We start from the raw sequence: 20,719 nt of genomic DNA, 5'->3' as shown, positions 1-20,719 counted from the left end.
CGGTAAAACACGTATAATCGGCGACCAAACTATTTTTTAGTCGCCAAAACCTATACTTTTGGCTACTAAATGTTTTTAGTCGCCAAAAACCTTCACTTTTGGCTACTAAAATTTTTTTAGTCGCTAAAACCCATATAATCGGCGACTAAACTGATTTTTAGTCGCCAATAACTATACATCTAGCTACTAAACTGTTTTAGTCGCCAAAAGTCTTCTAATTCCATTTTAGTCGCCAATTCTGCTACTTTCAGCGACGAAAATTCTATTTTTAGTCGCCAATTCTGCTTTTTCTTGAAGTGCACCACCAGCCATCCGCCACCCACCTGCCATCACCACCCGCCACCACCACCGCCACCACCCACTCGCTACCACCCACCACCCGCCACCGTCACCCACCCATCCACCACCACCACCACCCACCCACGACCACCAGCTACCTGCCACCCACCGTCACCATTTTCCACCACCGTCTTACACCGCCACTTGCCACCACTTGTCATTTCTCACTCTTTTTTATATTTTTAAAATTTTTTAAACAATTTATCAATTACCAAACGCATTTGTAGTTTATATTTTTCTAAAAATAAACAAAAAATAAACAAAAACCAGTTTATAAAATTTTTGTAAATATAAACTGTAAACGTAAACGTTACCAAACACACCCTTAGCAACTTGGTGTGCACTATTTTAGACTTTCTATATGTTAAACTTTAAAAATTCATAATTTTTGTTATACATATTATTTTTTGAGCAAAATTCAGTTTATCCTTTATGATTTAGACATGGAGCAGTTTACCCCCTAGGTTCAAAAATAGGCAGACAACTCCCTTATAATTTAAAACTAAATTGCAATATTAACTCCATTAACAGAAATATTGAAATTACCTTAATACCTCTATAGCCTTCAAAACCCTATTTTTTGCTTCTGTTATTTTATTTATCTCTTCTCTATTTCTAACTTAAACAATAATAATTTTTTTATGAAAAAATAACATTAATTCAATTAAATTATATATTAACTATTGATCAAAAATAAATAAATAAATAAATTATATATTAACCCGAATATTATATCCCACTTTTTTTTTTTCTAAACAGTTCTTTGCTTGCTTTATTTATTCTTTTCAAATGGGTGGAAAAGATTTGCAAGTTTTGGAGGTAAGAGAGATCTCGGCGGTGGTGCTCAGAGAAGGAAGAGAAGGTTGTTGTGATCATCTAGAAGGGAAAGGAGGTTGCGATGGTTGGAATGGACAAATGGATAAACTTGGAGAAGAAGAAAGGCTGGGGCTACTGGGATGAGAGAGAAAGTGACTGGTTAGAGATTATAGGGTTTGGGAAAACGAGATGAAGTTGATAATGATGAGGGTATAATTATGATTTTGTATTTTAATTTCATTTTCTTTTAAACAAAAAAAAGAGATCCACTCTCAAAATAAGAGAGGATGTTACACTTTTGGTTAGTTGCTTGAAGGTGTAACTGTTGCAATTTAATCTAAAAATACGCGGGGATTCTCTGCTTAATGGGGTAAAGTGCTGCAGCTCTAGGAAAAAAGTAAATTTTTTCATTTTTTTTATTGATAAAATTTATATTTTTGGAACTTTAGTTAACGAAATTTATTAAATAAGATCTCACTTTGAATATTTAATTTTATTAAAAAAAAAATTGATAGTGTGAATATTTATATTAACAATATTAATGTTTCATGATGTGAATATTCATATTAAATAAATTTGACTGTGAATGTTTATATTGATAGTGTGAATGTTCATATCATGGAACATTCACTCTATCAATATGAACATTAATGTGCGCTTCACCCTATTACTAGGAGTATTTTGGTAACTATGTAACCCATATTGAAACATAAGAAAATAATTTGGATTAAATAGAACATAAGTAAGTAAAGAGGAATTTATGAATAAATGTTCCTAAATTTATTAATTGGAAAATTATGCAAATAGTCCCTATAATTTGGATTAAATAGAACATAAGTAAGTAAAGAAGAATTTATGAATAAGTAAGTAGTCCCTATAATTTGGATTAAATAGAACATAAGTAAGTAAAGAGGAATTTATGAATAAATGTTCCTAAATTTATTAATTGGAAAATTATGCAAATAGTCCCTATACTTTACACGATGTGTCAATTTGGTCCATGTAGTTTCAATTTGTTCGATTTTGCCCTATAATTTAACGGATTATGTCATTTTAGTCCTATAAATAGCCGTTGTTAAGTTAATTTAACAGAAAGTTAAACAATGTGTCAATTGGTCCTTGTATTATTCATAACGTGTCAATTTAGTCCCTATCAAAATCGAGAAAATTGAAACTACAGGTAGCAAATTGACACATCATGTAAAATATAGAGAACAAATTGACATATTGTTTGACCTTCCGTTAAATTAACTTAACAACTGTTATTTATTAAACTAAAATGACACAATCCGTTAAATTAAGGAGTAAAATCGAGCAAATTAAAATTACAGGGGCCAAATTGACACATCGTGTAAACTACAGGGACTATTTGCATAATATACAAATTAATTGCGCCTAAAAATTGTCACATGACGTGTTTTATATAAATTCAATAAAATTAATAAATTAATTTATGTTTAAAAAAAATCATCAAATTAAAATAATTTCAATTTAAAATAAAACTTGAAGGCCTAAAAAAAATAAAAGTACTAACCATTAGATTTTATTTAATGTATTTAATGTAAGCTTGAATTAAGCCAATGAATTAATTATTGGATTACAAATAAAACATTGTTTGTCAAAAAATGAATCATGCGAAAAGATAATATACACATTGATGCAGTGAATTTATCAAATATGATATTTTAACACATTAAACTATAATATTAAAATTATACGAGTACGAAATAATCATTCTCGTATAATTCTGTAGATCAAGTCTATACTCCTCCAAATGTCATCGTTTTATCACCTGAAAATACAAATGTGAGTTAGTTCCAAGCCTTACCAGCCCATCTTTGACCGATCGATTTCAAATTCAACCCAAGACCGTGATATCTAAGCTCTTTCCTCGGCTCATTGTGCGACCCAATCTCCAAAGAGGGTCACTCCTAGCTCGGTTCAATTTTTCTACACAAATTACCCTCTCAAAAATAATAAAAATAACATGACATATTGTTTTATGTTTTAATTTCAATGGCTGATTTGGTTACATCTGAAGGGAGATTCCAGTTGCCTTGTAGAGTCAGTCAACACAGGTGGTGGTGTTCTCTCCAAATATGGGCAAATCCTTCGTGAATTCTACTGCCTTTGTAGCCATATAAGCCTCTGCAATGTCTGCCTCTGCCCAGCACAGAATTTGCCGTGAACTGGTTGCAATTACTACTCTAGCCACTACAAGAAAAGTTGGCTATGACGACGTTTGAATCAAAGACGTTTTATGAAACGCTGTGGTATATCTCAATAGCCAACACGTTTTTCAAGCCATGATGCCGGTTGATGGTCTGAATGAGCCAGGTCTATTTTACTTAACAAACACTTAACCCCATTCCAATTACCAAAGTAAAACAATCTCTCATGAGCTGCTCTTCTCTCTCGCGATTAATGTCGATCTCTCTCACTATAGCTGTTCTTCATTGGATACTCGAACTCGATCTTTTTCACTCTAGCTGTTCTTCATCGAACTCTCTCTCTCTCTCTCTCTCTCTCTCTCTCTCTCTCTCTCTCTCTCTCACACAAATCGCAGATCCGAAATCGAACAAGAAAGTCAATCCTCTTCATCTGATCTGATCTGATCTGATCTCTCAAGTTGATCGAAATCCATACTCGATCTGATCTGATCTGATCTCTCTTGCATTTTGTTAGATCTGTTCTTGCCCTAGCTTTTTTTCATCGAACTCGAACTCGATCTCTCTCGCAAATTGTAGATCCGAAATCGAACAAGAAAATCGATCTAATCTCATCAAAATCCGAACTCGATCTGATCTGATATCTCTCGCATTTTGTTAAATCTGCTGATTAACAAGGTTTCAAGCAAGTCGTTTTTATTTTGTTTTTCATTAACAAGTGTTAATAGGTGTTTGATTTCTTTGTAGGTGGCGATGAGGTGTAGAGATCGGTTACATGAACTTGTAAAGGAAGAGATAGAGAAGAAGGATTCGAGTACGGAGGAGTGGAAGATCGCGATGGAGAGTAGCTTCAATTGCATGGACAATGAGGTGATATTGTGTGAACTTGACCAATTTCTTGGTTACCAAACACACCAGTGCTCTGACTCTCCAGGTCTGTCCCTTCGTTCTAACACAGCTTCTTTCCTGTTTTAGTTTGGCATTAGTGATATCTTAAAAGAACTGGGGACTCTTTATTTGTCATTGAAATATAAAGAAGAGGATTTTTTCTACATGATGATCGAGGATATGATTATTAATTAAGGTTTTAACATCAAAATCATTAAGGAAAAACTGTAAGTTTTAACATTGATAATTCCTTGTAATATGTTAGTTCTTCAGTTTGGTCCTACATCTAATTGTTTTCAGAGCGTCATTTGTGAAAACCAGTGCTCATTTTGATATCATCTCTGGCAAGAGCTAGTACGGCTTGAAAATGTCAAGCTAAGACTATTATGAAGTAAATAGGGTCTGTCTCAGCGTCTGTACGATCCCACCGATGACTATGATTTTGATACAACTGTTTATGATGATGATGAGGATTCATTTGATGATGAGTACCCATCTGGATTTTCTGAGATGGACTTCTTGTCTGACGTTGACAATGATTATGAATTCTCAGGCGGCGGCAATGATTATTCTGACTATGGAGAGCTGTTTTTTGATGACTACTAATCCTCTGTTGGGTTGAAAAGCCCAGGGTATGTACTCTACATCCTTTTATCAATTTTTGAGGCTCATAACACTTAAGGGATGTTATTTAAACCCATTATTAGGACACCATTTTAGTGCACAAATTTGAATATCATCAAGCTTCATTGATGAGATTGTCTGTGTTTTGCAGGTGGAGATCGATTGATAGGATGGCTAAAACATAAAGTGGGTTAGGTCTGGCTCTTATTATCTGAGTTATGTTGTAGCTTTTGTCCGTAGGGGGGGGGGGGTGGGGTATTGTTTATGACTATGTTAGGTCTCTCTAGTTATATTTCGATATGACTTTTCATGTTTTGGTTTTGTCTGCCTCTGTTTCTGTAGAAAGATATCATCATGATGTGTTTAGTTGGACTTGGTTCTTATTGTGAAACAAATAATATTCGTCTGGTTTATATAAAGAAAAATGCCTTGTAGTTCGAGCACTGGTGTGACAATCCTCCGAAGTTGCCTGAAGGAGCTGTGTTCTTATGTTCGTGCAATGTTATGCAATACTTTATAGCCTATGACAAGACTTTGTACCCATGAATTGTCATTTATACAATTCAACTGGATTTTTAGTTTTGTTTACTCATTTTAGTCATTTACATATTTTCAGTTTTTCGAGTTCTCTTACTTATTTTTTTCTTTTGACATGCATGACTAGTATCATCACTTGTCTAGATTGAAGTTTGGCATCTTTGTTACATTGAAAATGTAAAGGTGCAGTTACTTTACAGTACCAATATCATTTACATTGTAATCTCTTTTCATAACAGGCATACTTTTATTCTCTCTACTATGGAGAAAAAACAAATATGGAGTACTGTCGAGAAGCACCTCACGGACAACCAAGTGGAGGCAAGTTTGGCTTGACTTTTTAAGTGGAATGGTTAATATAATTTATTCTTGGCTAACTTATGCACACGTATTTTGAATGCTTTTTCTTTTTTTCTTTTTTATTTTTTTTCATGTTAAGAACACTTGCATGATAGTTTCTTTGCTTGGGTTTCAGTTGTATAGGAGTCCAGACATCGTCTTCAGCTCCTTCCCTACATGCCAATAAAAAGGAAATAATTGTGAAATGAAACAATTGATTTTGTATAAAGTGTCTTTTCTTTCACTGAAGGATTGAAATTTTTCTATAAAATGAACATGGTATTTTACTTTTGTCTTGCTGCTTATGCTAGAATTCTAAGGACTCTGGTAGCAAATAACAGTTGATGAATTTAATGTGATTACAAAAAAGGCTAGTGTTCAAAGTGCCCCCATTCTTTAAAAGATGCGAACTTTATTCCTTTTTCAATTTGTTGGTTTGGTTTTATAAGGAGTAATGTAGTAGTACAGTTCTCCACAATCTTAGGATGGCAATGATTACAGCAATGATTTTACATGTTCTATTTATATGTGATTATGGGTAGTGTTTCATCATGACCTTTTCTCATACGATAGATAACTTAATATATATATCTTAGTTTAATGATAGTTTGTGATTAGGAGGGTACGGCCCCGAAATAAAATACAATATAGAAGAGCCCAGAGTTTCTTGGATTTAACAATGGTCCTTTAATTGTTTCCACACTTGTAGAAGAGGTTAGAGCCCTACATAGGATTTTGTCACTTCTAACTGTAACATGTAGTTTTTTTGTGCAGGTAAGAGAACATGCTGCAGCAGTTTTAGCAGGCCTAATGAAGGGTGGGGATGAAAACCTAGCTGAAGACTTCCGTGGTAGGGCTTACAGAGATGCAAATGCAATTCAAAAGAAGAGAAGACAGAGGTCATTTTCTTGGTTTTGAAGCTTTCTTGTTATGCTAGTTACTAGATTAATTTCTCTAGGGAGGAACAATCTTCAGATATTCAGTCCTTTACACATGTTCACTTCTAGTCAGATGTCATAAACATACATAATGGTTTATGATGCATCTATTTCTTACCAAAAAGAGTTTGTGATGCATATATAACTTGTGGAGTGGGTTCGAGTGATATTGCTTTTGCACATGATACATTGGATATTGATTAATTTCTATGTACTGTATTCATGTACGTATATATTCATATTAATTGCTGTAGTTATTAAGTTCTATTGCTTGTGCATATGATGCATTGAATATTGAATGGTTCATGCCTTTGTTTTGGTATTCAATATTTGGTTAATGTTTCTGTGTGCATGATGCATTGGTAACTTATTAAATATCTCTTGCTACTTGATATATTCCCTTTATATACTGATCCAAAGCTTGGAAATTTACTGATGCAGAAATTCAAGTTCTGGTCTGTCCATAGCTTCCATACACGGTGCTGTACTTGCTTTGGCAGCTTGTGTTTTATCTGTTCCATATGATATGCCGAGGTATGTTCATGTCTAACATATACTAGGGCAGTGTTTGGATTTAGGATTAGGGTAGGGATTTGTGGTGGAAAAAAAAAGGTGAAGGAAATATGAATGAAGTATAAACTAAAATTTTACTTTATTTCCCTGGTCTTAATGGAACAATTTTGACATTTAAAAAAAAAAAATTCAATTTTTTTATTTTTTGTTTTGTTTCAGTTGGTTGCCTGAGCATGTTACATTGTTGGCTCATTTTGTGGGAGAATCGTCACCTGTGAAATCTACGGTTACGAAAGCGGTTGCAGAGTTCCAGAGGACCCACGCAGATACATGGAACATTCAAAAAAATTCATTTACTGAAGATCAACTTGAGGTAGATTCATATGAAATATATATTCTTGTATGCTTCCATATCTTAAGTTGTTAGCTCTCCTTTTTGTTAATTTTCTTCTTTAATTTAATTACTTGCAGGTTCTGGCTGATACATCCTCTTCATCATCATATTTTGCTTGATCCCTTTTTAAGAGAAGGGATATAATAGGAATAGGATTCGACTAAAACATGAGAAGCTATATTGTCCTTGATTTTATATTACGATCATTAATAAAATGGGTTTTATTTACATTTTGCATAATTTTATATTACGAGCAAATATTTTTTCTCCTTAACCTTCCTTTAAATTTTTTTTAACAGGTATTAAAGTTGCATTTAGATCATTCAGGAACACAAGGTCATAGGAGAGGATCACAATCTGGAGGTATAGAGTATGCTCAATCAGATGTGTGGGCTTCAGCATACAGTGCTTTAGCTGCAGGGGCTGCACTAATTGCTGGATTAAGCATGTTAGCATACTGAGGAGGAATGGTAACTGATAATTATTTATACCCTTCTTTCAGTTTATAAAATTGATGTATTGGGAGCAGCAGTAAAAGAAGAACTGAGTTTCTGTGACTACCACGGATAAAGCTAAAATTGATCAATGATGTTGGCTGGCAGGTCTCATGCGCAACATTTGTTTGTGTATATTAATATCTCAATAATTTTATTGAGTCAGAACCAACAACATACATCAATTGCATTTGTATTTCTGTGGTTAGTTTTGTATCCATAAAATTATTGTTTATATCTGCAGGGAATTATTTATTCATTTATTATTTTTTTCTGTCGGGTATTCCCGTAGTTTACATGATGGGATGGGTGAGAATTGTTTGTGAGGAGCATTTGTAGCTTCCCGAACTCTGGATTTGTGCATTATTAATAGGCAGCATCTGAAATTTTCAAATGTTGTTTTCCTGCAGTGAAGTTGTCAAACATTCATTATTGAACCAAATTGAAATTGGGAAAATTCTATGATACACACTCATTTATTATTTTTAAAAAAATGTATAAATGTCTGACGGGTATTTTAATTTTCTTTTTAAGCTTAGTTTATTTATTATTTTAATAAATATCAATTATTAGTTCTTAATAATTGCTTATCATAGGTATTTTTTTTTGTTCAACCACAAAAAATTAGCATAATTTTTTTTTAAAAAAAAGAAGCTATGGCGGCGTTTTTTAAACGTCACTATATCTCAACCCTAACGGCTAAATTTTTAAAATGTATAAATGTCTGACGGCGTTTCAAAACGTCGCTAATTATCATAGTGTGACGTCAGAGACTGTTAGGGTAAGACATTTAGCGGCATTTTTAAAACGCCTCCTATACTTATATCACGACGTTTTTAAAACGTCATAAAGCTATAGCGACGGCCGCGTCCTCGGCGTTTGGTGTTAACGTCACAAAAAGAATTGGCGGCGTTTTTGGCACTTATAGCGGCGTTTTTTAAACGCCGCCAAAAGTAGATTTTCCAGCAGTGAGCTAAATGTAAAACGCATACTTGGACCAAGTGAATTATGTGCTCAGCTTTAAATGGCAGGATAAATCACATGTAGAGTAAAGCATAAGTAGTATAGTGCATTTTGAATTCCAAAATAAAAAATAATAATGAAAATACACATAATTTATATAATGAGGTTTACTTATGTACAAGAATATTTTAATGGTACAGATTGTATATGAAGGGGCTAAACACAAAATGGGTCGGATCCATGCCTTGGGTCGGCCTAATCCATTAGACTCAAGACCTGAGAAGCAGGACAAGCAAATGGACCAGTCAGATTAACCCAATTACGTCGTCAACAATCCATCCAAGTTCTCGAGCATTTGGGCCCAGCCTGTAGTGGAAAGGTTAGTCCAACCATGATGCTGGACTGAGCCGAGCCGTAGGACCTGACCCTTGGATCGAACCCAAAAGGGACCGAACCAAAAGAGGCCGAGCCCACACAAAGATATCATACTGGGCCGGCCCATCTCTACGAACAATTTCACAGAGGGCCGAACTGAGGCATGAAGGGACCGAGCTAAAGGGACCTGTTAGAAAAATGTGGAAGCTGTGAATGCATGCACATGGAGGATACCACCTCAGCTAGTCCTCTACCCCTAGAATCATGGAAACAGTTGATAGAAGCAATGTGATCTGTTACAAGCATGGTTACAATGAGTATATACACCCCTAGTCAGCTACCAGATAGTCCTCTACTTGGGGCAATGCTAAAAGGAAACTTGGCAACACTAGAGCTCCATGAAACCATCTTGGGTAACAAGCAAGGGGTTCTATATAAACTACACTAACTTTACATTGAAGATAACTGATCTAAGCTTAACAATACTCAGTTAAACATAACTCTCTACACCTAGAAAGGGGCTCTCATCTTCTCCGATTACTTACTTCCACACCAGAGGGGTCATCCGGCCAACCTCGGCCGGGCAGCTCTGACGGAGCTTATTGTTGCAGGGTCTCAATTCCCGGATAGTCCAGTCAAGTGTGGGGCTCCGATTCATAATCATCTAGTGTAGTAATCAATACGCACAATTGGTGCGGTGAACGTGGAAGGCTTTGTCTCCGAGTTCTACGGTTGATTTTGGCGATAGGGATTGACTACATCCCATCTTCAGCACTGACTCCACAAACGGAGAAGACAAAGGATAAAGACTAGGTACTCCCAACAGTCCTAGAAGAACAAATCGGGAATAACAACCGGACTCCCGAATCTATTGAGCATCGATCGCCCTTCGCTGGAGGTTCTTCTCATCACTTTTTCTAGAGAAGGATTACAGGGATCGAATCATAGACTCCATGGGAATGAAGATACAAGGGCTGAAAGCGCAACTCAAAAGGGTGATGGGTGACCCGACGGAGAAGAGGACTGACGCAGAGCCCTCTCGCTTGCGACAAAGAAGCCCATCCCGAGAACCACCAATGAAGAAGGATCCCAGAAATAATTCTTGGCAGCAAAGCCAACCAATCCCGGTACAAAGTGAGGCGGCGAGCAGCCACACCCGTGGCTCATGCCGAAAAAGGGCTAAGAAGCAGAAGACAGTTAGCCAACAGACAGAGTACCCTCCTCCAGACCTTCGTACTTGGCTGATTGGCAACAAGCAAAATGAGCAATGGCGAGATCACCTTGACCATATCATCCACAGAGAGAGCACCGAGCGTTGGATAGGTTCATCTCCTCCCCATTCTCCCTGAAAATCGAGGCCATGAGACCTTCCAAGAAATTCACTCCACCAAAGTTCACGTCATACGATGGGAAGTTAGACCTATTGACGCACATCGGCCACTATTAGCAGATAATGTCCCTATGGAGCCGAGACGAGGCACTGATGTGCAAAGTTTTCCCATCCAACTTGGGAGAATCCGGACTTCGATGGTTCGATCATCTCCCCACTGGATTGATTTATGACTGGAAGCAGCTCTCCAAAGAGTTCTTGGCCAGGTTTGTCTCCAACACTAAGATCCTGAAAGAGCTGGATACACTATTTGATCTCCAAAAGGAACAGGAAGAAACGTTGCTCAATTATGGTAGAAGGTATTGGGAGGAGTACAATGACCTGAAGGAAAACGTTTGCAGTGAACAGATGGCTGTGATGTCTTTTAAACACGGTTTGCACCCAGAAAGTAAGTTGAGATAGTCACTTACCAAGCGCCCCGCCACAGCACTGAAAGATTTGCGTGCCAAGATTGAGCAGTACACTCGCCTTGAAGACGATCAGATCCCCATTGAGGTAGCATCAACTGAGCAAACAGCTCAGCATAAAAAAAGAGTGGACCGAAAGGAACACTAAGGACTCACAGTGAATGAAGTAGACAAGTCCAAATCCCACAAAGCAGTTGTGACCGTATTTAAGGAACCAATCTATCGTATTTTGGAAAAGATAAAGAGAGAGCCATTCTTTATTTGGCCGTCAAAAATGTTGGCAGATCCAGCTCGTCGCAATCAGAAGCTTAGATGCACATATCACCAAGACAGGGGGCATAATTCTCAGAATTACAGAGAATTGAAGCAACACCTAGAAGACTTGGTTGCTGCTGGACACCTTTGAGACTATATTGACTAGGATAAAGTGGTGGCCGAACAAGGGAACCCTTTACCAGAACCAGACATTGAGCATCCTCCTTGGTTGGTAATAAATGTAATCCATGGAACAACTAGCCATGAGCGTGAACAGGTACTTCAAGAAAAAATTGCCAAAGCTGAGCAGATTCAGCAGGTCATGTCAGTAGGGCCTGCGCCAAAAAAGGTATGCACAGTACCCAAGCCCCTCTTGTGCACTGTTTCATTTACTAGAAATGATTTAGAAGGCATTCAACACCCACATACTGATGCACTGATTATAACTGTGGGAATTGGGAAACGATTCGACGTAAAACGAGTCTTGGTAGATCAGGGCAATGCAGCAGATATATTGTATTACGACTTGTTAAGGAAGCTTGGTCTCTCTGAGCAGCACCTCACCCCGGCGGCAGCTCTATTGGTCGGCTTCAATTCACAACCTGAATGGTCACTTGGCAAGATAGTGTTGCCAGTTGTGGTTGGAACAAAGAGCCTGCAGATGGAATTTCTAGTTATTAATACACCTTCCCCTTACAATGCCATACTTGGTCGTACTTGGTTTCACCAAATGAAAGCGGTCTCTTCAACCTATCACCAGCTCATCCCCTTCCTAACGAAACACGGAGTAGAACAGATCTCAAGGGACCAAGTTGCGTCGAAACATTGCTTCATGGTAGCTATGAAGGCTAAACAACTTTGCAATCAGGTACAGACAGTTGAAGTAGCCAAACAGCCAATCTTGGAGGATGTAGGAGGGACCCCAACAGAAAAGATAGTAGAGAATTTAGAGAAAGTCCTAGTAAAGGAAAATGATCCAGAAAAGTACTTCCTTATCAATACCTCGCTAGGCGCTGATGAGAAACTTCAGCTGCTGGATTTGCTAAGGGAAAATATGGAGGTATTAGCATGGTCAACATACGGTACTCCAGGATTGAACCCAGACTTTACTTGCCACAAACTCAACATTAACCTTTCTGCACGGCCTATCGTGCAAAAAAGTAGGAGATCCTCAGTCGAGCAGACTGAAGTAGTAATTGCTGAGGTTGAAAAACTCCTAGCATCGGGGGCGATAAGAGAAGTTCAGTACCCACAGTGGCTATCCAATACAGTTGTAGTCAAAAGAAGAACGAAAAATGGAGAATTTGCATTGACTTCACTTGCCTAAACAGAGCTTGTCCCAATGATAGTTTTCCTTTACCTCGCATTGATCAACTGGTAGATTCAACAGCAAGACATGAACGTATGAGTGTAGACACCCCATTTTTGACCGTCCTCAAGACTTGGACGTCACCGCTTGAACACTCGGTGATCATCCAAGTTTGTGTTCGTTTGGAGTTCCCGGAGGTCTCGGCTACGCGCCCTGCCTCAAGATCTCCGAACTTGACCGTTTTGTGTTTGGTTTTGCACCAAACACTTGTGTTTTGCCTTGGAGGGGCAGGGAATGCCTTGTGAGGCATCCCCACACACCACCGGCAGTGGCTAGAGGTCACCGGCTGGTTTTTGATGCCATCGGCACTTTTTGTTGCCGGTTGGCACTAAATTTTGTCAAAATGACATTTTTGGGCAGTCGACCACTGTTCATCTACTTTATGTAGATATTTTGTGCCAGCTGTGATAGCTGGCACCAACTTTGCTTCCCTCCATACACGTGTATGGAGGGATCTCCCTCTAAGCAAGCTTGTTGTATAAGCTTTGCAAGAGGGAGTTCTATAAGAGGAGAGGCCTTCTCTTTGCTCTAGGTTAGAAACTTTGAAGGCAAAAACCAGAGTTTCCACCTATAGATACACCCTATCTCTATATTTCCCCCTCTCTCCTCCTTTGTGTGTGTTTCTTGGCCTAAAAGTGTGATTTTACCTTACTTTTGCACCAATACACACACTATTACACCTTGCTCCGAGATTGAGGACTTTGAGGGTTGATTCTTGAGTTTTTGGGCTGTTTTTGATCAAAAGAAGGAGGCTGCCTTGGCTGTTCTTGAAGTGTGCTTCAAGGGTGAGCATTTTACTTTAGTTTCCCCAAACTTGCACTAGTCTTTTACCTATCTTACTTGCTGATTTAGTTTTTGTGCATAACATAAAAAAGGCTTGTATTTTCATGCTTAAGAACTTTCATTAAGAGTCTTTCATGGTTTGAGTTCACACTCACCCTCTTAGGCCTTATTTGGCCCCTTTTGTTGCCTCTTTGGTAAGTCTTTGTTTGCTTAAGTGTTTTGGTTTTCTCACCATTGAAAACCAGTGGATTTTCAGTGGTGAGGAAGGTGGTTTGAAGTCTTGCATAGGGGAGGGACACCCCTCTCCCTTCATTGTCTTGTTTCCTTGCTTTTTGGCTTAAAAGGTTAACATGCATGCTTGATCATTTTTGGCCTCATTTCAGAAGTTTTTTGGGTGTTTTAGGTCATATGTGATCTCTGTTTTTGGCCGGATTTGTACCCATTTGCATTCTTAATATGCTTGCTTTACATTCCTCCATTTGGCCAAGAATTGTATCTTGTGTTTAGGCCATGATTCTTGCATGTGTTGGCTTGATTCCATGAAGATGTTGGCATTATTTCACCATGTTTAAGGTCTGTTGGCCATTCATTTCAGTCATACTTGCCTTGTTTGGTGTCGTCTCTTTATGTTTTGGCTTGTAAGCTTTGAGCATATTGACCTCTAGCATGCATAACTATGATCATCCTCATGATTTGGCATCATTTAGGACCACATTTCAGTCCATAAATCATGTTTATATGTGTGCATGTGTGACCTCTTTTATGCCTTGAGGGTGTGCCCTTTTATGCCTAGATATGAGCCTTGGTGCACACACCTCTTTGGAGTCACTTTAGCTACCATATTAATGGGTTTTGGAGTCCATTCTTGCATATTAAAATTCTGTTTTGGCTTGTCCAAGTCATGCCATGAGTGGTCTTGTTGGTGGGAGTGAAGTGCCTCCTTTTTGTGCCTTAACCTTAGGACCATTGACTTGCTTGTTGGCATGAGTTTTGGTCCACCTTTTGGACACTTTTGGCCACTGTTTTGAGTTGGGTTAAGGTCTGCCCCTTTACCATTTTAAGCCACCATTGCATGTTTGTTTCATGTTTGTTGCATGTTTGCTTCATTAGGTGTTGTATCATGATGCCCCTTTGGCTTAAAGTGTCCATATTTACATTGCATTTGCATCTTGTATGCCTAACATCGCATGCTTGCCATACTAGTTGCATGATACTTGGCATGCCTTGCATCTTGATATCATGTTGCATTTTGAGCCATGTTAGCATAACATGCATTGCATTACTTGGTTTGGGGTGTCAAACCAAGTATGAGGGTCAAGGGGCGTTCATACCATAAGTGATGCAACGTGCCTTAACTCTCGGTCACCGGGGCCTTTGACTTCAACATGATAAGGCCTCGGTCCTCATTTGTGTGTTGCATGCATCTTTTCATCAAATGGCAAGCTCGATCTCTTGGGCTATCATGCACCATTGATGGCTCGAGAATCGAGGGCTATGTTCCCTTGAGTTCAACACATGATGGGAAACATGACCATGCTCACATGTGCCTGAAAATCCCATGCCATATACTGTCTGTTCTCTGTTGCTGTCAAAACTGTCTCCTGCAGGAAGTTTCTGCCGACCGGCAGAATTCAGTGCCGACCATTGGTGAAGGGCCGATAAGTCCAGAAGCAGCCGGTGGAAATTATACACTGCCGGTGGGAATTTCCCTCAGCCGGTGGTACTCTGCAGTGTGCAATGAACCTGTCCCAGTACTTTGGAATTTTTCAGAGGGATAGGGTAGTGTAAACAGAGACAGCCTTGGTATGGTGCGGATTTTTCGGGTAAGGCGGGTTCGAGCATATATCATTCGCGCATCTCGAGGCGGAGTCTGTGGCCATCTCTCTCCTCTATTTTGCATTCTTTCTATTAATTAAGTAGAAATTCTGTAATAATTAATTTATTTGTTATTCGGACTGTAATATTTATTTGTGCCCTCCGAGCGAGGGCAAATCTGTAATAAGTGTGGGTGAGTGTGTGTATGTCTTCCAACCCCCACTTCTTTCTTCCCTTTTATTTACCTGCTTATAATGGTAGACTAGGACATATTTAAAATTAGCATACCTTATGCAATGCATGCGTACATTCATACATTTGTCCTGCATGCACCGGGCTCGGTACATCATGCTAACTGCATTTGTATTTCAAATTCCAAATTGAATACGTGCATCAATTGATTGTATTTCACATGCCATGTTTAGGTTAGCCGAGCCTACTCTAATTGCATCTTGCATGTGTTGCATTAGTCAACTTGACATGAACTAGGACACGCATGTTTGCTAACTAGTTTTTTTTGTTTTGGCACGGAGTACGATGTAAGTATTTATGCTTTAGCATACCGCATGCGTGTGAGTGTTGCCATGACAGTATGTTTGCCATGTGGCTAGATGCTTATATGAGATAAACCGTTTGAATGCCCGTGGGTGAACGTTGGATTGTTTGAGTTGGAAAAACTCGTTGAAATCCGTGTTTTAGCCTACTTACGAGTAGCAAATTCTAAAGCGCTTTTCAAAACAAACGGATATGCAATGTTTCTTTCCAAAAATGGATATGCAATCTAGTCTATACTTGTTTGCTGCGCGCATAACATAGTAATTCTAGGCTAATAATTGGGGTAAGAACACAAAGTTTTCAAAAACGGATATCACGGTTAGTAGAAGCCGATCTTCGGATCGGGCGAGAGGGGATGCTCATAGCTGACCTTCCCCAATCGTACCCTAGCTCCCGAGCCGAGGCAACTCCGGTGATGACGGACATGTGGCCTTCGGCACCGAGTCAGGGTTTCCTAAATTCCCCCCATAAAAAAATATTTAGGTGGCGACTCTGTATCTGGCAAAGCAGTCCATGTTTGGCACTTCTTTCCTAAAATCTGTTTTCTCAAAACGATTTGCCACATTTGGACTCTTTGGTTCAGATTTAGAACCGTGACACAAATCGAGTCCGAACTGTAGCGGGGTCCCTCGCGGGGCGCATCTATAGTTTTTGGCGACTCCGCTGGGGATATTAGAGAGCTTGACTCGAACTCGTGATATCCCATTTTGATTTCATTTATGTGTCTCTTTGCATTGCATGTGCATTGGTGCGCCTAGGAACACAGTGTTTGCCATCTGTCATTCCTGAACGGTTTGCCGGAAGCTTGTCTTGTCAAGGCATGACCACAAGGCTGACCGGTTATGGGCTCTGACAGCATGGGAACACAAACCCCGGTTTTACCGGGGCACCCTCTTTGACCATTCGACCTAGTGCATATTCGGATCTATAGTGACCATTCCAAGATAAGACAGGTTGCTTACCCGATGTTAGGTTGTTTGAAAACTGCTGCGTGCATAGTGAAACCCTAGCTCCTGACAAAATAGGACAGGGAAATCCTACCCCAACATAGGGGTGTTTTGGCTCTCTTTACTTCCTATGTGCTTTTAGAGTGTTGCTCTACAGGAACGTGCATATCAGTTTGCAATCAGTTATCTGCGGGTATCAGATTCAGTTTTGGGAACAGAGATTTTGGGGAACAGTGATCAGTATCGAGGAACAGTGTGTTCGGCTTACCAACTGTGTATTATGGATACCCAACTGTGTGTTGTATGTTTATTTTATGCCAATATGCTGTCCGGTTGTTAGTTTATTTACTGCTTTATTTATCTTTTTGCTAGGTAGTTTAGCATCATTGCTTCCAACCCAGTAGATATTCCCCAAGCATTCTGGATCAGAGGTCGTCAGCTCCATCGATCTGAGGATCTGATAGACGGACAACCGGTGTACCACTCTCTACCCCCGGTTACTAAACGGCAGGCAACTAGGCAGAGGGCATCGGTTCAACAGTCAGTACAGAGGGCTTTATCTACCCCACCTGTGTACAGTAGGGATCAGGATCCTGTTTCACCCGCAGAAAGGGAACATATACCGACAATTCAGTCAGAACATAGCAGCATGGCTAGTTTAGAAGAGATGGTGCGCTAACTCCAAGAAAGCATGAAAATGATGCAGCAGGATGCTGTCTGACAGGCAGAGTTCGCCAAACAACAAGCCACAGTTATGAGTGAGCAAGCGGAGTTAATTGTGAGATTGCAGCAGCAAACTGGGGCGTCAGCTTCATGGCAAGTCCCTCCCCCACTAAGGGTTCCGATACCCGAAGAGACGCCAAACGCCCGGAATGTCCAAGAAGATACGGACATCCCAACGAGGCCGGCACCACCCCTGATTCTGCCTCAACAATCCAAGGCACCCACTCCTATCAATCAACCGGATTCTCCCTTCGAGTCCGAGGTAGACCCCGTGGCATTAAAAATGCACAAGCTTGAAAATCTGTTCAAGAAATCTCAAGCTGTGAAGTCCATTCCGGACATTGGAGACGGATATACTGACGCAGCTGTGACGCTGCCAGATCGGTTCAAGATGCCACAAATTGATCGTTTTAACGGATCTGAGGATCCCATGGTACACCTACGACTATTTTCAGACGTCCTAAGGCCAATGGGCCTTACTAGACTGCAGAAGCTGTCTTTATTTGGCCGGACCCTGTTAGGTGTAGCGGCCGAATGGTATGCCAAATTGGAGGATGACGTCAGGAGAAGTTGGGACGAGATGGCTGAGGCCTTCATCCTGCAGTACTCGTATAACACACAAATCGAGATCACGACCCGGGATCTCGAGACAACTAGACAAGAAACCAAGGAGAGCTTCTCAGAATTTGTAACCAGATGGCGGGCTAAGGCTTCAATGATGACCTTAAGACCCACGGACAAAGACTAGATTCGGATGATTGTGCGCAATCTTCAGCCGAAGCTAATGCAAAAGATGATTGTAATCCCCTTCCCTACCTTTGCTGATCTGCATGAAATGGGGGTGCAGACCGAGGATGCCTTAAAACAAGGCTTGATTGATAATGACCGGGAACAACCCCGCAGAAATTTCAATCGTAATACTAATGCAGGCCCGAGTGGCGCTACAACTACCAGGACTTCCGAAGTAAGTATGGTCACCACCAACCCTTCCCCGAGAACTATGGCAGCCGCACCATTCTCCGGTGCGTCCGGAAGTAACCCACAAATAGCCAAATACACTCCCAAAAATACCAGAACCTTCGCTCCGCTTTATATGCCCCTGTCCAAAGCTTTGGGGGTTTTGATCAGAAAAGGGCATCTGAAGCCCCTAGAGCCGGGCCCTTACCGGAAAGACTCCCCGCTGCTCACAATCCAGCCAAGTATTGTGCGTTCCACCAGCAGCACAGTCACGACACCGACCTGTGCTTTCGATTGCGTCATGAGATTCAAGATCTCATTGATAATGGGGTGATTTTACCTCCTGAGAAACCCAATGTTACTACAAATCCTCTCGCCACACATAACCAAGCTCCACCACCCAAAAGAATCAATTTCATCCACACTAGGGTCGCGTCCTACGATCCTAGTATCTATATCACACCCTCCTACCTGCCTAAGCCGGAGGTTTTCCTTCTTGATTGCATCGATTTGTGCATGATGGACGTCTCCATAACCCAACCCAAGCCAGTGGTGGTGACCATCGAGAACAGGAGAGAGAAGACTCCAAAGGAGAAGGGGTTGTTGAGCCAGAGTCTGCGGAGTCTGGGAGTGGTGTTGGGAATGCTTATAGTCCGAATGACTACATTTCACCGATGGGCCAGAATAGACCAGATGTGGAATTTCCAGCAGAAGGAGAGCTGTGTGCAATCCAAGGGGACAATCCAGGACAGGGAATAGATGATTTGACAGCTGTGGAAGAGGATCTTGCCAAGTTCCAGTTTTACGATAACCAAGATCCAGAAGACTCAGCAATCAACTGGTTCGATTATGAAGAATCGGCAGAGGCCACGGGATGGTTCCACGATCAGCCAGATGTGGTAGGAGAGTTTCAGTCAGAACAAGGCCCGGCAGGGGCAGGAATGTCAATAACGGTCGGAAGGGTCGAAGAACAGAATAGATCGCCGGAGAGCGCTGGTGTCGAGAGTTTCGCTCGAGAATGGAGCATTTTGAGTACAGGGATCATTGAACAATCTATTGCATTGACACAGTCAGAACGGGAAAGATTCGAAGATTCTGAGAGGATCAGGAAGGCAAAAGCCCACGTGGGGGTTGAGACTGCCACAAATACAGAAATGGAGAATGCTGCGGGCATAGGAATAGAAGGTACTGCAAGTATCGGGACAGTTATGCCAGAACCGGACAGGTGCCTGTCAGCTGCAGATGGCATGTGATGGGAAGACGATGACCTATGTCTTGTCCATACGGATGAGGATTGGGGAGGTAACCAACCAGATGATACCTGGTATATCGGCGAAATCGATCACATGACTAGGAGTGGACGGTACTTCAAGCCCCCACACCTAGATCAACCGGAGGCGTCTGGAAAAGATAAAGAGGCAGAGAAGCAAAAGGAAAAGCAACTCGAAGATGAGGCCGTATTGAGACAATTAAAGAAGATACAAGCAGACATCTCCATCTGGGAATTGCTTATGGCTTCTTGAGTACATAGACAGGCTGTCCTTTCAGCCATGGACAAAGCCAAGCTTTCTATAGACACCACGCCCGAACAGCTGGTGGGCTTAGTCTTTTCGGGAGGAAGTTCCCCGGCATTGAGCTTTTCTGACAAAGAACTGCCACCTGAGGGTGCGAACCATAACAAGCCACTCTACAACTCTGTCGAGTGCAGAGATAAATGGATACCCGTGGTGCTTGTTGACACGGGGTCTGCCATCAACGTCTGCCTGGCAAGGACAGCCTATGCGATCGGTTTGAAAGTCGCGGATTTTGTGCCAACGGCCCAGGTGATTCGGGCGTATGACAACACAAGCCGGGAAGTAATGGGAACAGTTAAGATTCAAACAAAGGTTGGGCCGGGACAGCATGGGATAAATTTCCATGTCTTGGAGGTTCCTGCAACTTTCAACCTGCTTCTAGGGCAGCCGTGGCTGCATCAGGCAAAGGCAGTCTCCTCCACCATACATCAAGCGGTGAAATACCCCTATGGGAAGGGAGTAGCCATCGTCTTCGGTGAAATACCCCTATGGGAAGGGAGTAGCCATCATCTTCGGAAATTCATCGATTCATCCGCCGCCAGAAGTATCCACGCCT

General features: G+C 40.6%; 2 protein-coding genes across 2 annotated transcripts; both read left to right on the top strand.

Moving 5' to 3' along the window:
- Positions 1 to 3,375: 3,375 nt before the first annotated feature.
- Positions 3,376 to 5,089, top strand: LOC145790137 (putative protein phosphatase 2C 24). The gene is made up of 4 exons (XM_082867968.1): positions 3,376 to 3,492; positions 4,071 to 4,257; positions 4,765 to 4,843; positions 4,987 to 5,089. The coding sequence occupies exons 1-3, from the start codon at positions 3,484 to 3,486 to the stop codon at positions 4,815 to 4,817; spliced, it is 249 nt and encodes an 82-aa protein (XP_082724094.1). The 5' UTR covers positions 3,376 to 3,483; the 3' UTR covers positions 4,818 to 4,843; positions 4,987 to 5,089.
- A 465-nt stretch (positions 5,090 to 5,554) lies between these two features.
- On the top strand, positions 5,555 to 7,794 carry LOC114256316 (proteasome activator subunit 4-like). Its single transcript, XM_082867964.1, has 5 exons — positions 5,555 to 5,693; positions 6,486 to 6,610; positions 7,091 to 7,183; positions 7,382 to 7,535; positions 7,634 to 7,794. Exons 1-5 carry the CDS (start codon positions 5,634 to 5,636, stop codon positions 7,673 to 7,675), a joined length of 474 nt encoding a protein of 157 aa, XP_082724090.1. The 5' UTR covers positions 5,555 to 5,633; the 3' UTR covers positions 7,676 to 7,794.
- Positions 7,795 to 20,719: the final 12,925 nt, after the last annotated feature.

Source organism: Camellia sinensis, chromosome 1 (assembly GCF_055761805.1).
Source record: "Camellia sinensis isolate YWXY chromosome 1, ASM5576180v1, whole genome shotgun sequence".
Taxonomy (NCBI): domain Eukaryota; kingdom Viridiplantae; phylum Streptophyta; class Magnoliopsida; order Ericales; family Theaceae; genus Camellia; species Camellia sinensis.
This window is presented reverse-complemented; position numbering and strand designations above follow the sequence as displayed.

Excerpts from the sequence above, each read along its gene's own strand:
- LOC145790137 (XM_082867968.1), top strand. Across the intron at positions 4,258-4,764 it reads CCAGTGCTCTGACTCTCCAG|GCGGCGGCAATGATTATTCT; the intron begins GTCTGTCCCTTC and ends ATGAATTCTCAG.
- LOC114256316 (XM_082867964.1), top strand. The coding sequence starts at position 5,634 with ATGGAGAAAAAACAAATATGGAGTACTGTCGAGAAGCACCTCACGGAC. Across the intron at positions 7,184-7,381 it reads GTTCCATATGATATGCCGAG|TTGGTTGCCTGAGCATGTTA; the intron begins GTATGTTCATGT and ends GTTTTGTTTCAG. Across the intron at positions 7,536-7,633 it reads TTACTGAAGATCAACTTGAG|GTTCTGGCTGATACATCCTC; the intron begins GTAGATTCATAT and ends AATTACTTGCAG.